At 47.3% G+C, this 13731-nt stretch overlaps 1 protein-coding gene across 1 annotated transcript in view; it reads left to right on the forward strand.

The window, feature by feature from the left end:
* The first annotated feature begins 1909 nt into the window (after positions 1–1909).
* Positions 1910–13731, forward strand: part of SORCS3 (sortilin related VPS10 domain containing receptor 3) — a 464482-nt gene continuing 452660 nt past the window's right edge. The window contains exon 1 of the mRNA XM_024208853.2: positions 1910–2773. Coding sequence (XP_024064621.2) covers positions 1946–2773 — 828 coding nt within the window. The 5' untranslated portion in view covers positions 1910–1945. The remainder of the gene's footprint in view (positions 2774–13731) is intronic.

Genomic DNA, 13731 nt, shown 5'->3' on the forward strand with positions numbered 1-13731 from the left:
CCCCTCCTTTCCTCTCAGCCCCTTCCACGCTCCTGCTTGACTCCAGATGTCAGATCATCAGAAGAAAACTGTTGAGTTCTCCTCCATGCGGCGGGACAGCGGCTGCCGGGCTCGCCCCTGCCCGGTGTACGTAGGCAGAGAGCGGCGGAATGAGGAATAATCTAGCCCAGGATTAAAAGCGAAGAGGAGTGGCCACATGAAGGCTCCGAGCTGCAGCGGGATGCAGTGATTGCTCACCACAAAACGGATTGACCCCGTCCTTGTAAATAAAGAGAAAAGGGGGAAGAAATCCGGATGGAAAGTGGCCACCTGTCTTTGGAGTCCATCGTTTTCTTAACTGCTCCAAGCGGACCTGGCTTCCGTCCTGGAGACATGTCAATGTGACAATAGTGACCCTCAAATGCGTGTGGCCAGCTGAGAAATCCCTCCCTCGGCTTCCCTCCCCACCCCACTCCGGCAGCAGACCAGCCTGTCCCACCCAACCCGGCAACCTGAGCTGACTTGGGGATGGGGGAAACGAAAACCAACCCCCCCCCCCAATGACTCACCCGTTGCCCAGGTTGCGAGGCTGCTGCCGCAAACCATCGCTTTGAATGTCAGGAGGGAGACACAGAAAGTGGGGGGGTCCTGGCTACGGGGAGATTTTGTCCCCCCGACACAAGTCTAGGGAAATGCGCCTATGGGCTTTCTGTGGTTCTTTTCCTCTCTGAACAAAATAATTGCCTTCCCTGCCGCCCCAGTATTTCAGCAGTAACGCTGGTTTATCTTCCCAAAGCTATTTTTGATTTACACAGACACGTCCGTACGTTTGTTTCTCAAGAAATACCGGCTCGCTCTCCCACTGACACCTCAGAAGAGATACTGGGAGGGTGAGCTTCGTGTCCACACAGGGGTGTTTTGGTACGCACCCCTGGGCACACGCAGACCCAGATATTTTGTTTCACACTCGATTGTATGTCAGGAGAAATACTTGGGTTGATCTTCCAGTGGCTTTTTCTTACACACACAGAGAGGTTTGGAGAAATACTAAACTGGGGTGATCCTCCGGCAGATGTGTTGCGTTGTGCCCCCAAGGTATTCTGTTGTATAGTTCTCCATAGGTAGACTGACTGACTCTGTGTGTGTGTGTGTCTGACACACACACACACACACACACGGTCTCTCTATGGAAAAAATACTGGGTGAGCTTTCTGTAACTATTGTGTGTGTATCGATGGTATAGAGATTGACATGCGTCAGGAGAAATATGGATTGATCGTTCTCTAGCTATTTTGTGTTGTGCTGCTACATAGATCCGCTTCGCTCTCTGTCTGTCCCTGTGTCCCTATGTCTGTCTGCGGAGATGTATTGGGTGATCCTTCTATAACATTGTTGGGTGTATATGTGTGTGTACATACAAAATAGCCAAGGAAGGAAATCCCAGCATTTCTCCTGACCTGTGAGTGTATGTGTGTCTGTCACACACACACACACACACACACACACACACACACACGCGCGTCAGGAGAACTGCTAGGCGATCCTTCTCTAGCTATTTTATTGCAGGCGTCCCACCAATATTCTGGGTCCCCCCCCCCGCATTCCAGTGGAAACGCAGCAGCGTGGTTGGTGAATTGCTTGTATATTTCAGCCGCGGCACTTGGCGAGGGCGCCTCGGCTCCTCCCCCGTGTGGTGTAACCCTCTCACTTGATCAAATCCTTGAACGTGAACAGTTTCACTGAAAAGCACTTTTCAAAAAAAAAAAAAAAAAAAATCCCACCAACAGTAAAGAACAGATCCAACTACCGGGGAGAGAGTTGGGGTTTTTTTTCCCCTTCCTCCTGGTCACCGTCTCCGAGGCTGAGAAGGGGAAAGAGAGGAGCCTTTACAAATACTACTGCTGCTAACCCAGCCCCCCCTCCCCTTAAGAAACCCCCCCAAACTCCCCAACTCCGTCGGCCAGGCATGGAGAGGGGGACTGGCTGGTACCCAGCCTGCTACATCGCTCTGCTCGCCTGGACATGGCTTTTGCTCTCCCCTTGGTGTTTCACCAGCGCTGAAATAACTTGCAGAGCCTGCTCATCTTCATCATCTGCGCCTTCTTCGCCCTCCTCGCGGGCGAAACCGCACCAGGGGCCGCCGCCGCCGCCGCCTCGGGGACTGTTGCGCTGGCCGGGGAGCAGGGACGTGGGATTCGCCAGGGAAGAAGCCCTGCAGGCGGAGCAGCCCGGCGGAGGATGGGGGGTCGGGGACGAGGACGAAGAGGAGGAGGCGCTGGTTGTGGTGCTGGAAGAGGATCGGGGCTGGGGAAGGGTCCAGCCGGCTGCGGGAGCGGTGGAGGGGACGTGGGGCGCTGGGGAAGCTCGCAGGAGCGGGGCGAAGGGGGATGGCTGGGCTGGGGAGGCGCACGGGAAGTCTCCGTCTAGACAGCGCTTGGGGATGGCGAAGGGGAGCGGAGCAGCAGCCGCCCATGGCCTGGAGGGGATGCTGCTGCCGCCCGGAGATGCCCAGGAGGCAGGCGGCTCGGTGGGCAGAGTGACTAGCTCCCACCCCCTGCCGCCCAGGGCGAGGAGGAGCAGCGGGGCCCCTGGCCATGGCCAGGCAGGAGGGGGCAGCCCTTGGACGGACGGACAGAAAGTGACCCGGACTCAAGCCAAAGGCTCCAAAGAGGAAGGGAAAGTGACCAAGATGCGCGGAGGCGAGGAGCTGAAACTGACCAGCACCACTTTCGCCCTGACCGGGGACTCGGCCCACAACCAAGCCATGGTGCACTGGTCCGGGCACAACAGCAGCGTGAGTACTGGTGGCCTCGGGAGCCATGCGGTGCCGGGGAGGGGAATGGGGGCGTGTGCACAGCGCTCGGATAATCCGGCTTTGCTCCGGTTACCGGGGTCCGGGCGCGTTCCGGGGAGTTTGTCTAACAAGGCTGCTGCCTCTTTCGCACAAGGGGGTGGGGAGAAAAGAGAGGAACCCAGTGTTCGTCCTGTATAGACAAAACGAAGAGCGCCGAATCTGAGCTCTGGGAAGTTACACCGGAGGGTTTGTGTGAACCCAATTTCCCTCCCCTCTCCATAGGGAGGAGAGAGAGAGACGCCTCCTTGCTTGGCTTCCCCTGCATCTGTCCAATTGATTCTGCTTCTGCTGTTTCTCTTTATATATATAATATGTACCTGGGAATGCTTCAGTGGGTCGGTGCTGGAAAATGAATGATGGGCAGGGGAAAAAAACCTCCGAGGTTGTGTGCTCTGCCTGTGAGAGGCAAAGCCGCTCGTATTCATTCATTCCGCAGTAAAAACACACGCTGCTTAATGGGTTTGAAAGAGGAGCAAAGAAGGTGAAGCACAATAAAAAAAAAAAATCAATGGCCTATAATGCCTTTCCCCCTAAGTCCATAAATGACCAATTTAAAAATTAGTGGAGGCACCACACCAGTGAAAGTTTGTGCCGGAGACTTGCTGGGCCCGGTTTGTGTCAAAAGGGGGCGCTCTTGAAAAGCATTTGTGTCCAGCGTCTGTCTGCTGGAGAGAGCGGTGAAAGGAACATTGTTATGTTAGCAAGTGCTACCCTCTCTAGCTCCATGCTTTATAATACTCCCAGGACAGCCATAAGGGAATTTCAATTTTATTTTAACCTGATATAAGACATACTATTTCCACTGCGCCATAAAGCCTGAAAGCAGGCATAATTTAAAGGGTTCAAGAAACCCTTATATAGGGTGACAATGTGCCCATTATTCTGATTATTACAGCTAGTCACTGCCTTGAAAATACCTCTTTTACTGTTTTGCCTATATTGGAAATGTGCACAAGGCAATTAGAAGTATAAAGTGGAATGTCCAGATCTGAAAATGATATTACACCTGGGGTTGAATGATCATATGGGGCCTGCCTATTCAATTCAGCCATCTCTCTATGCTTTTCGGAATGGAAGTTTTATCTCATTGTTATTTATTTTGACTGACCTAATCATGCTGACAGCTATCTAGATGTTACCTAGATTTATTCAGTTTTTAAAGGTAGCTGTGTTTGCTAGACATGAATTCCACAAGCACTTAAGATGAAAATGAACATTCATTGAAAGCTGCATATGGTATATTTTAGCATTACGTTGCCTGTAGGTTTCTTTAAAAATGTAAGGAGGAATGTAGTGAAAAAAATCAGCCTATAAGCCCCGTTTCTTGTTTTCATTTCAGTGCTGAATTGAAGGAGGCTCGGCAAAAGGAGCTAGCGTATGGATTCCTAATAGTTATTTGTAATTCGTATTAAACTAGCAAAGGGGACTCATTCTCCAGGCACTTTGGAAATAAAGGTTTTTTCAAGGTGCATTTCAGAAAGAGATTTTAAAAATCTCCTTTGCTTAGATCTTTCTTTTGTAGAAATGTGTCATTTAAATAAGCAGCTTTATTTATGTTTTAACTTCAGGTCACCGACAAGGCTAATAAATTAAAGACTGTCAGATTGTTCAGGGCTTTTCACTAAGGTTTTGCCTCTGTCATGACACTGCACATGGAAACCTTTTGGCCACTTTTGTGGCTGTATTTACTGAAGGGAGTAACTGAGTGGTCTTTGTGGGAGTGACAAGCAAACATGCTAATAAATAATAGTGTTCTCGCTCCATGGTTTGTCAAATGGGAGGTTTGGTACTTAGAGACTCAGTTTTCTTTACTGTCCCTTTTGGAGAATACACACTGTAGTTTGTCATTCATTATTATTTGTTTTTTAAGGCAGTGTATTGTGCGAGTCTACGGGGAAAGTTAAATGCTTGAACTTGACGTTGTATAGAGGTACTTTCATGTATTATCAGGGAGAGGCAGATGCAGTCCTGCGTTTACCCAATTTTCCAGTTGGGTTGAATCTGGTACAAAGAGGTCGAGCAATTTGCCCACCGTCACACAATGAACCAGTGGTTTGGCTGAGATTAGGGCTAAGGGTTATGATATCTCTGACCACCAAGACTACAATGCTGCCTAACCTAAAACCGGGAATCACGTATTTTCTTAACTGGCAGTAGAAGTAGAGCTGCAGGAAAGGAAATTAGAAATACATGGAGGATATTAACTCATGTCCCGGCATTATACTGGAAGTCTTGGGGCAGTGAGGAGGGCAAATCTGTATGATTCAGTTCTCAGTCTACCAAAGCAATGAGTAGGGAAGTGGGATATACTTCCCTCATCTTGTTCTCCTTTGCATTGATTGAAAGTCTGATCTCTTGCCTAGGATAGTGGGCTTTTTTTAAACTATCAGTAAAGATTTGTTTAGTGAAACAGCAAATTTCCAAGCAAACACTTGTGGTGGGAGGTTCTTAAAACCCTGATTGATTTTCAGAGAAAAAAAGAAAAGACTGTAATAAAAAAGATCAGGATGTTGGTTGGGAATATAAATGAATCTCAATCCCCTTCTCAAAAGAGAGACCTGCCCATTCAATGCATTGTGTTACTCAGGATTTTGATAATCCACTTCATATTAAAAAAAAAGAGAGAGAGAATTTCAGTTTCACTGAAAAAAATCAAACTCCCAAGAGTCAAACTTTTGCTGTCTGTGTTTTCGCATAGGAAGGGTGGCCTTGAGATAGAAGCAAAGGGCTGGGAGTCAGGAGACCTGGGTTTTGTTCTTGCCCCTGCCTCGTGTGACCTTAGACGGGATTATTAACCTTTCTCTGACTCATCTTCCCGGATCATGCTACTTATCTCCCCACAAAAGGGTGTTGTGGAGCAGAATTCATTTCTGTTTATAAAACACAGAGATCCTCTGATGGCAATTGCTGTGGAAATGCAAAATATTATTGATGCAAGGGGGGGTTGCATACTCTCTATGCACATCCATTAAGAGTGGCTTGGCGTGACATAAGCGACTGAACTTGAAAAAGAGAGGATTTTACACTGGACATAAGGCAGACATTTCTATCGGTAAATTGGGTTACCCTAGAGAACAATTTATTGAGAGAGATTACTGAGGCTGCCTCACTGTAGGGATGAATAATGCAGCTGTAGACCAGAAGAAAAGGCTCATTGGAAAGGCTTTTGGAAACTCAGGAGAAATTTTGCTAAAATCTGTTGGGATCGTTTTTGGAAAATCCACAGGCTTTTTATTTTAAAGCAAATCCGCTGGGAACATACACAGGACACAAATATGCTGTTAGTTGAGTATTTGTATCCTTTAAACTTGTTATGTCACCCAATCTTTTCTCTCTCTCTTTTTTTTTAACTATTCTCCATCTGCCTGAGAGTTTTCATTGCTCCAGACAGTTTCCACTGCCCACAAACTTCCTCCTACCTGTGGAAATCACTTTATCTGCTGGATTTTTCTAACTTTCCTTGCCCCACCCAGAGTTCTATCCTGGGGAGCTAAACTATTCCATAGAAAGTTTGATGATTTGAGTCTTTAAACCTTGCCACCTTGGTTCTATAGAAGAGCCTTTCAGATGAATCCAACCAGCCATGCTGGATAAAATAAACCTCAGTGGATGTCTCTCCTTAAATTATCACAATTGAAATAGTTGCTGGGACTTCCCCCACTAGGTTTCAGAGTTAACACCTACTTTGAGATGAATGTGGCAGTTTACACCTCCTTTAGAGTTACTCTTTCATTCTGTTTGCAGACTGACAAAGACTGCACTGCAGTGGTTCATGTTCAGAAGGGGTTTTCTTCACAAACAGAAGAATTGGAAACTTAATATTTTAAAGTATTTTTTTTTTCAGAAAACATTACAAATATCAATTATCCATAGAGAGACCCAGACTTCATGCTATAGCACAAAATATAGCTGTGCTTACTGGTAGCAGGCCCTGTTTTGGGGGTTAGTGTAGCAAAACTACTGCAAGGGATTGGAGTAGATGGTCCAGAAGTCCTTTTAATTCTTTATCTTCTCTGGCTCATGTAGAGGCAAGTTCCACACAAAGATCTGGAGGCAGGGGGAGAACAGACCCCTTTGGATCATGGGGATACACAGAAGCACCAGAATTCTTTCTCTCTCCTTGTGCAAATGAGGCCTCCTGCTTAATGGGCTGACAAATGACCCCAGCGAATGGAAAGTGGTATAAGAACTTGCATTGCTGTCAGCCCTTAGTCGGGAGTGACTCTAACAAATGCCTTTGGCAATAATCTGATGAGATCGCCAAGCTGCTAACATACAAATTGTTTGTCATCGAGATATTGCTCACCTTCACAATGGTGAATTACAAGCGGGGGAGCTGTAATATGTGCCAGGTGGCTTTTAATTAAGGTGCCTAACAATGCATTATGTGGTGGGGAGAACATGAGAGGGAATTATTTATAATTCCAAATGGATAGCTCTGTTGAGAAAGGATTTTTAGTCAGGAAACGCAGGCGTTGGCTGGCAAGCATGCATGACTGCTGGAGTGCTCCGTTCTAAAATATTTACTTCTAACATGCAAGATAGTGACGGAGTGACCAGATTAATTGTATTGCACTTGGGAGATATTTTAGTTGCTGTGCTAACCAGACTTGTTTTCCAAATAGTTTTTGGCTATAGATGGTAGTCTCATCACCACTGGAATCAGCTTCCGTGTCACAATATCTTAATGCATTTCCCTTCTCTACCATGCCTAATCATGAAGTCTGGCACTAAAATCATTCTCTGGGACTTTGCCAGAAAAAAAAAAGTTTTTAATTAATATTTCAAGGGGGGGGTGGGGTGGAGAAATAAAAATGGAATGCTGACACGGTGAGGTTTTTGAGGTTTGTGTTGTGTTGCCAGGGCATGAGAAAAGAGCCTGAGGAGACTTCCTTCCAATTACTTATCTCCAGGCTGGTTTCATTGAAAAATTGGATTGATATCTCATGGAAAGAAACTTTAAGAGGTTTGCTGCTGCATGCCTTATGTGCTGCCTCTAAACCTGTTCAAGACTGCAGATACTCTTGCCCCACAACCCTGCTTAAAGTCACAGGCCACAGCTGCTATCACTGCCCGTGATTGAAGAGTGAACCGGTCATTTTCAGTTTTCTGGTTGCAGTCAGTTTCAGGGTATAGCCCAAAAGTTTTGGGTGCACAAGGAATGTAGGCTGGGGACTATGGTTTGTACCCAAGATTTTGCAGTGATTTAAATGGAAACCAAACCAACTGTGTGTTTAAGGAGAAGAGTCATCTACTTGCAAGAAAAGATGACTTGGAAGTTGGTTTAAATTGGGTAGAGAATGGATGGTAGGCAGGGGAGTTCTCTCCAGCCAGTGAGGTGGAGATAGGTATGTCCCGTATTCTAGGCAACGGGAAAATAAACCAGATCAAGTGACCAGGATTATAAATGGATTAGTAGGTAGAGATTTTGGGTAATAATACAGCAGTAACATCTGGGAAGTGTTGAAGTCTAATGCTTAGAATGCAGCACTAGGAGCAAAGGATCCTGAGTTCTAATCCTGACTCTACCCAGTTACTTATTGTGTGACTTTGAGTAAATTACATGGGACCCAATCTGCCAGTCAGTGGGAGATTTGCAGGATCAGGCCATGTAAGCTCTTTGTGCCTCGGCTGACTCATCTGTAAAATGGGGGATAGAAGTGTCTGTTGTAAAGGGAGGTAGATCTGGATTAGGTTTGGGTTTGAGGCCAAGCTAGAGTTTGGATTCTGGTATGGGGATGGTAAGATGACAAGAAAGTGTGTAAGGATCTTAAACCGATAGCAGGCCAGTTCTGGTTTTAGATCTAAGCCTAAATTGTAGGGGCAGGTTGGGCTCTGGTCAGGTTTAAAATTAATCGGGTTTGGGTTTAAGGATCCAGGTTAGGCCTGCCTTGAGTTGTCAGGATTAGTTAACTTGCAGTGATTTGTGAGTTGGAAAGCACTATGGGTCAAATCCCGTGACCGTAGAAGATCCACAGTGTGGCAGATGCAGCTCCATTGAAGTCATTGGAGCTAGTTCAATTTACACCGGCTGAGGATCTGGCCTGGGATATTTCATAGCAATGGAGCTGAAGGTGAGGGAGGGAACCTGAGGATCATTGAAGGCTATGCAGCTCCTGCGTGCCATGGAGCCGAGTTCTGCAGCGGCTTTCTCCGCAGGGGTTCCTGGGTGGGCAGGGGAAGGGGACACATGGCCAGTGGGTTTGTGAACTTTCCAGATCTACTGGATTGCAACTCCACAGACGGGTTGAATGCAAGAGGATGTATCAGTAGTAGTAGCTGCAGTCAAATTGTACCGGTGTCCTGTGCCCTATATTGGGGGTAGGGAAAGATTCTATTCCCTTCCAAGCACAGCCCTTGCCTTTAACTTTAGCTTTGCTTGAGAGATGAGAATTTGTCCCTACGTTATTAATTCCTTAGAGCCCCGATCCTGCGAGTGCTGAGTGTGCTCAACTCCCATGTCAGGTAACCAGCTGACGTACAGCACCGTAAGGGTGTATGGCATTCTCCCGTTTTACTCCTCTTCCCTGCCCAGGATCTCTCTTCCAATATGCCCCCATCCCACCAGAGCTGACTCTGACTTTCACAAAGTCCAAATCGCCACTCGAGGTCCAAAACTGACAGCTGGCTCAGCATCATCTGGCATAGCTTCCCTGTCGCTGACACAGATCAACCAAATAACAATTGGATGCCTCAGAGAGATGATTTTAATAAAAAGAAAATCCCCTCACAGTAGTTAGATTTTGTTTTGCTTTATGGCTTTAGTCTTGCAAAACCAAACAGTGCAATTGAGAAGAAAAACACATACAAAGAACCTGTACAAAGAGGATATGATTATATAAATGTGATTTTAAAATAATCCTTGTCCATGTTATAACAGTACCCTATACTATTTTACTTGTCATGATTTTATCTGATTGTTTACTTTTTCAGCTTGGATGTTAAAACTAGCCTGGTCAGTCTCACTTTTAGTTTATAGTCCCTTTCACTTTCTGGTTCTCCTGCAGTGTCACAATGGGGTCGTGTGTGGGATCATAGCATGTCAGGGCCCTGTTTTAACATTTGAGTTTAAAGGTTTGATAGCGTCCCTTTAATAAAATACTGAACCACACTTTACCTTAACGCACTAGTCTACTAGGGAATAATGAAATTATAGTGGCTTGATCAGAGAACTGGGAACCAGGTCTAACTGGGATCCAATGCAGGCCCTGACTTTGAATCTGGGATTTTCAAAACTATTCCAGGGATATAAGTACCCAAATCCTAACTCCCTTAGGTTCTTTTGAAAATCCCAGCCTTTTTTTCTGCTTCAGTTTCCCCATCTAGAAAAAGGGGATATTAATATTACATTCAGGGATAATGTGAGGATTAATTGGCTAATGTTTGTAACACAGGTCCAAAGGGCGCTGTGGGTGCTAAATATCATTATGATGAATAGTTCACACTACAGTTAGGGGCAATTCCCAGTTTAATAGGCCGACAAACTGCCAGAATACAAAGGAAATCAAGAAAGGCGGAAGTTAAATAATTGCAGCATTGTAATTGTTTATTCTAAAACGGCTGAGGACATGATACTTCTCCCATTGAAATCAATTGGAGCATGATCCCGGTCAGTAACATCCAAAGATTGTTGTGGGTGTTTTCTCCTTTATCACTTGATATGAAACAGAAACACCAGCCGGACAGATCTGAAAAGCATCACGGGACCTCGTTGCCCCAAATAGCAGTGCTCTTAATTAGCTCTGACATGACCCCATATAACCTGGGGGAAAAAGCTTTGGAAATGAGAGCTCTCGGGTTCTGCAGATGGAAAGCACATCCAGTGCAGAGTCTAACACTAGAGGGAGTGTGGACGTTTAATAAAATACAGTGAAATGCTGCACAAATGGGGAGGGGGCCATAGGGGGCTGTAAAATACATTATGGAAGATGGATGTTGCTAAAATATTAATACTGGAAATTCACTTGGCATCGTTGACTCAGTGCAACTCCAGCTGTAAGAGGTTTCCTGTACACAGGGAGGTGAATAGTCTTAGCACACGCCATAATCGAATGCTGTGTGCTCCCATCTCGGACCTGTTCTGCTGTTGCTTCTGCTTTCTTTTCCCCTTTGGTTTCTCTTTAATTACTGCCAGTGCCTGAAGATAGGATCTTGGTTGCTTGGGAGGCTCATCTGCTGCTGCTGACCGCAACCCTCACCTCCAGCCTGAACCCTCTGCCTGCAAAATCCTTAGCATCTCCACAGCAGCTGCCTGTGATTGGATTGGAAAAGGGATGCGGTTAACTCTTGGAGCACTGGAGGCAAATCTCCCAGTCCTAGACTGGGGCAGTGAAGACAGCTCATCGTCACGCCTTAGTCCTTTCATGCCAGCCTGTCACCCTCCTCCCCCTGCTATCAATCAAGGGAGGACCCTCAGACCCACATACTCTCCTGGCTCCCCGAAATGTACTCCTTTGTCTCTTCCCGCCGGCAGAAAGATTCTTAACCTTCACCCTCGCTTCTTTGCAGAGTGTCACTGCTGGCCACTTCCTCTTCACTTCCCATCATCACTCCTGGTCTAGCCCCTCTTCTGTGCAAGTGTGACCCACTGGTGAGTGTACGTTATAGGTCTGCCTCTGTGCCTGGTCCACACAGCCTAGGAGTCAGGGGACTTCAGCTCACGCTGTAGCTCCTCATGCGTTTAGCTCTGGAGGACTCTGGTTCAATCCCCAGTGTGCTGGCCAAGATGGGGTCGTCACACAAGCCTCTCTCATGTCTGTAGCATCCGCTCCCTCTCTCCTCCCCTTCCCTCTGAGGCAGGTCGACGCTGGCAGCGGCATGTCGAGTATGGATGCTGCCCGCCCCCCCCAGCACGGGTAGAAATAGCAGTGTAGATGATGAGGCACTGCGTAGGTCCATAGGATATGTACTGTGACAGACCCAGACCAGTGGGGTACAGGAGTCTGGTAGAGGGCAAATATACTGGTCACTGGATGAGTAGTTTTCTGTTTCCCTGAGTGACCAGAGCAGCGGCTGCACTAGAGTAATCAGGAACCTGCTAGAACCAGTTAAGGCAGGCAGGCTAATTAGGACACCTGGAGCCAATTAAGAAGAAGCTTCTAGAATCAATTAAGGCAGGCTAATCAGGGCACCTGGGTTTTAAAAGGAGCTCACTTCAGTTTGTGGTGTGAGTGTGAGGAGCTGGGAGCAAGAGGTGCAAGGAGGTGAGAGGGTGTGCTGCTGGAGGACTGAGGAGCACAAGCGTTCTCAGACACCAGGAGGAAGGTCCTGTGGTGAGAATAAGGAAGGTGTTTGGAGGAGGCCATGGGGAAGTAGCCCAGGGAGTTGTAGCTGTCATGCAGCTGTTACAGGAGGCACTATAGACAGCTGCAGTCCACAGGGCCCTGGGCTGGAACCCGGAGTAGAGGGCGGGCCTGGGTTCTCCCCAAACCTCCCAATTGACCTGGACTGTGGGTTCTTCCAGAAGGGAAGGTCTCTGGGCTGTTCCCCAACCCACATGGTGAATCTCTGAGGCAAGAAAATCCGCCAATAAGCGCAGGACCCACCAAGATAAAGGAGGAACTTTGTCACAGTACCTTACACGGCTCTCTGCGCACCCAAGCGGTGCATCTCCCAGCCACACCACTATTTTTAGCAGTGTAGCGTCCCGCTGCCGGAGCCTTTCACCACCATGGGGAGAGACCCCAGGTGCTCCTGCTGCCAGAGCCTTTCCCTGCCACGTGCAATTACCCGCAGCAGTGTGGACACAGCCGGCCTTTCACTGTGGCATGTAGCTACACATCCCCTACATGCCATTGCCAGTGTAGACCAGGCCAGGGTGGGAGTTGGGATGGGATCAAGGACTAAGACTGGAGTTAATCACATCCACTTAAAACTGCAGAGGGAATCCAGGTAGGCAGAAGCTCATTACCCCGTTGTAATTCAACCAGGGGAATAATGCCACTAACTCAGGCTGGCCTTGTGGTTAAAACACTGTTGGAGGCATTGGGAGATCTGGCTTCAATTCTAGTCTCTTGGTGGCTCAGCTGCCCCTCTGTGAAATGATGAAAATTCCCTCCCTTACAAGGCTGTTACCAGACTGAAATGAATTTGTTTCATATTGTTTGTAAAGCAACGTGAGCGTGTCCGCTGGAAGGGGCTGTATGAATATAAAGCATTTTTGTGTTACTCTTGGAAACAGTGCGGCACGATCGCTAATGCTCCTAAACGGTGGAGCCCTTGGAACATCTCTTGGCCTAAGGGAAAAGAAAGCGATGGGTGGAACTGACCACTTGACATGAGCTGTGTCTGAAGGCAGGATCCAGCCGGGCTTTAAGCAAGAGCGAAAGCACTGAGGAGCCGTCGTCATTTGCACCCATCCTTGCCACATGCACCAAAGGGGTTTTTGTGGGGCTCCTTGAACGCAAAGATAAACACTTAAAGGCACCCTTCACAAAGGGTGCCTCTATTGCAGGGGTGAGGTCCCTTTGAACCAGTGCCTGGTTGGTCTTGGCTGCCAGTCCAGCACTTTAGAGGTGATGGAAAATACTGTAGTAATAAAATTTAGCTCTTGTATGGCCCTTTTCATCCTCAGATCTCAAAACTCTTTACAAACGAAAGTCAGTAGCATTTCCCCCATTTTACAGATGGGGAAACTGAGGCACACAGTGGCAAAGTGACTTGCCCGAGCCTCACCTAGCAGGCCAATGGCAGAGCCAGCAACAGAACCCAGGTCTCCCACACCAGTTCCTTACCCACTGGCCCTCACTACTTCCTAAAAATATATAGCTTATTCTAATACAGTTTCAAACTCACTCAAGTGTTGAGCTTGTGTTCCACTTACAAGAGATTGCGTGGAAAAGGGAGAAGGAAGGAGGGGAAAACTAGGATGAAAAGTGGAACCAAGAGTGGGCAGAATA

This window comes from Terrapene carolina, unplaced genomic scaffold (genome assembly GCF_002925995.2).
Source record: "Terrapene carolina triunguis isolate 2854851 unplaced genomic scaffold, T_m_triunguis-2.0 Scaffold95, whole genome shotgun sequence".
NCBI classification, from domain to species: Eukaryota; Metazoa; Chordata; order Testudines; family Emydidae; genus Terrapene; species Terrapene triunguis.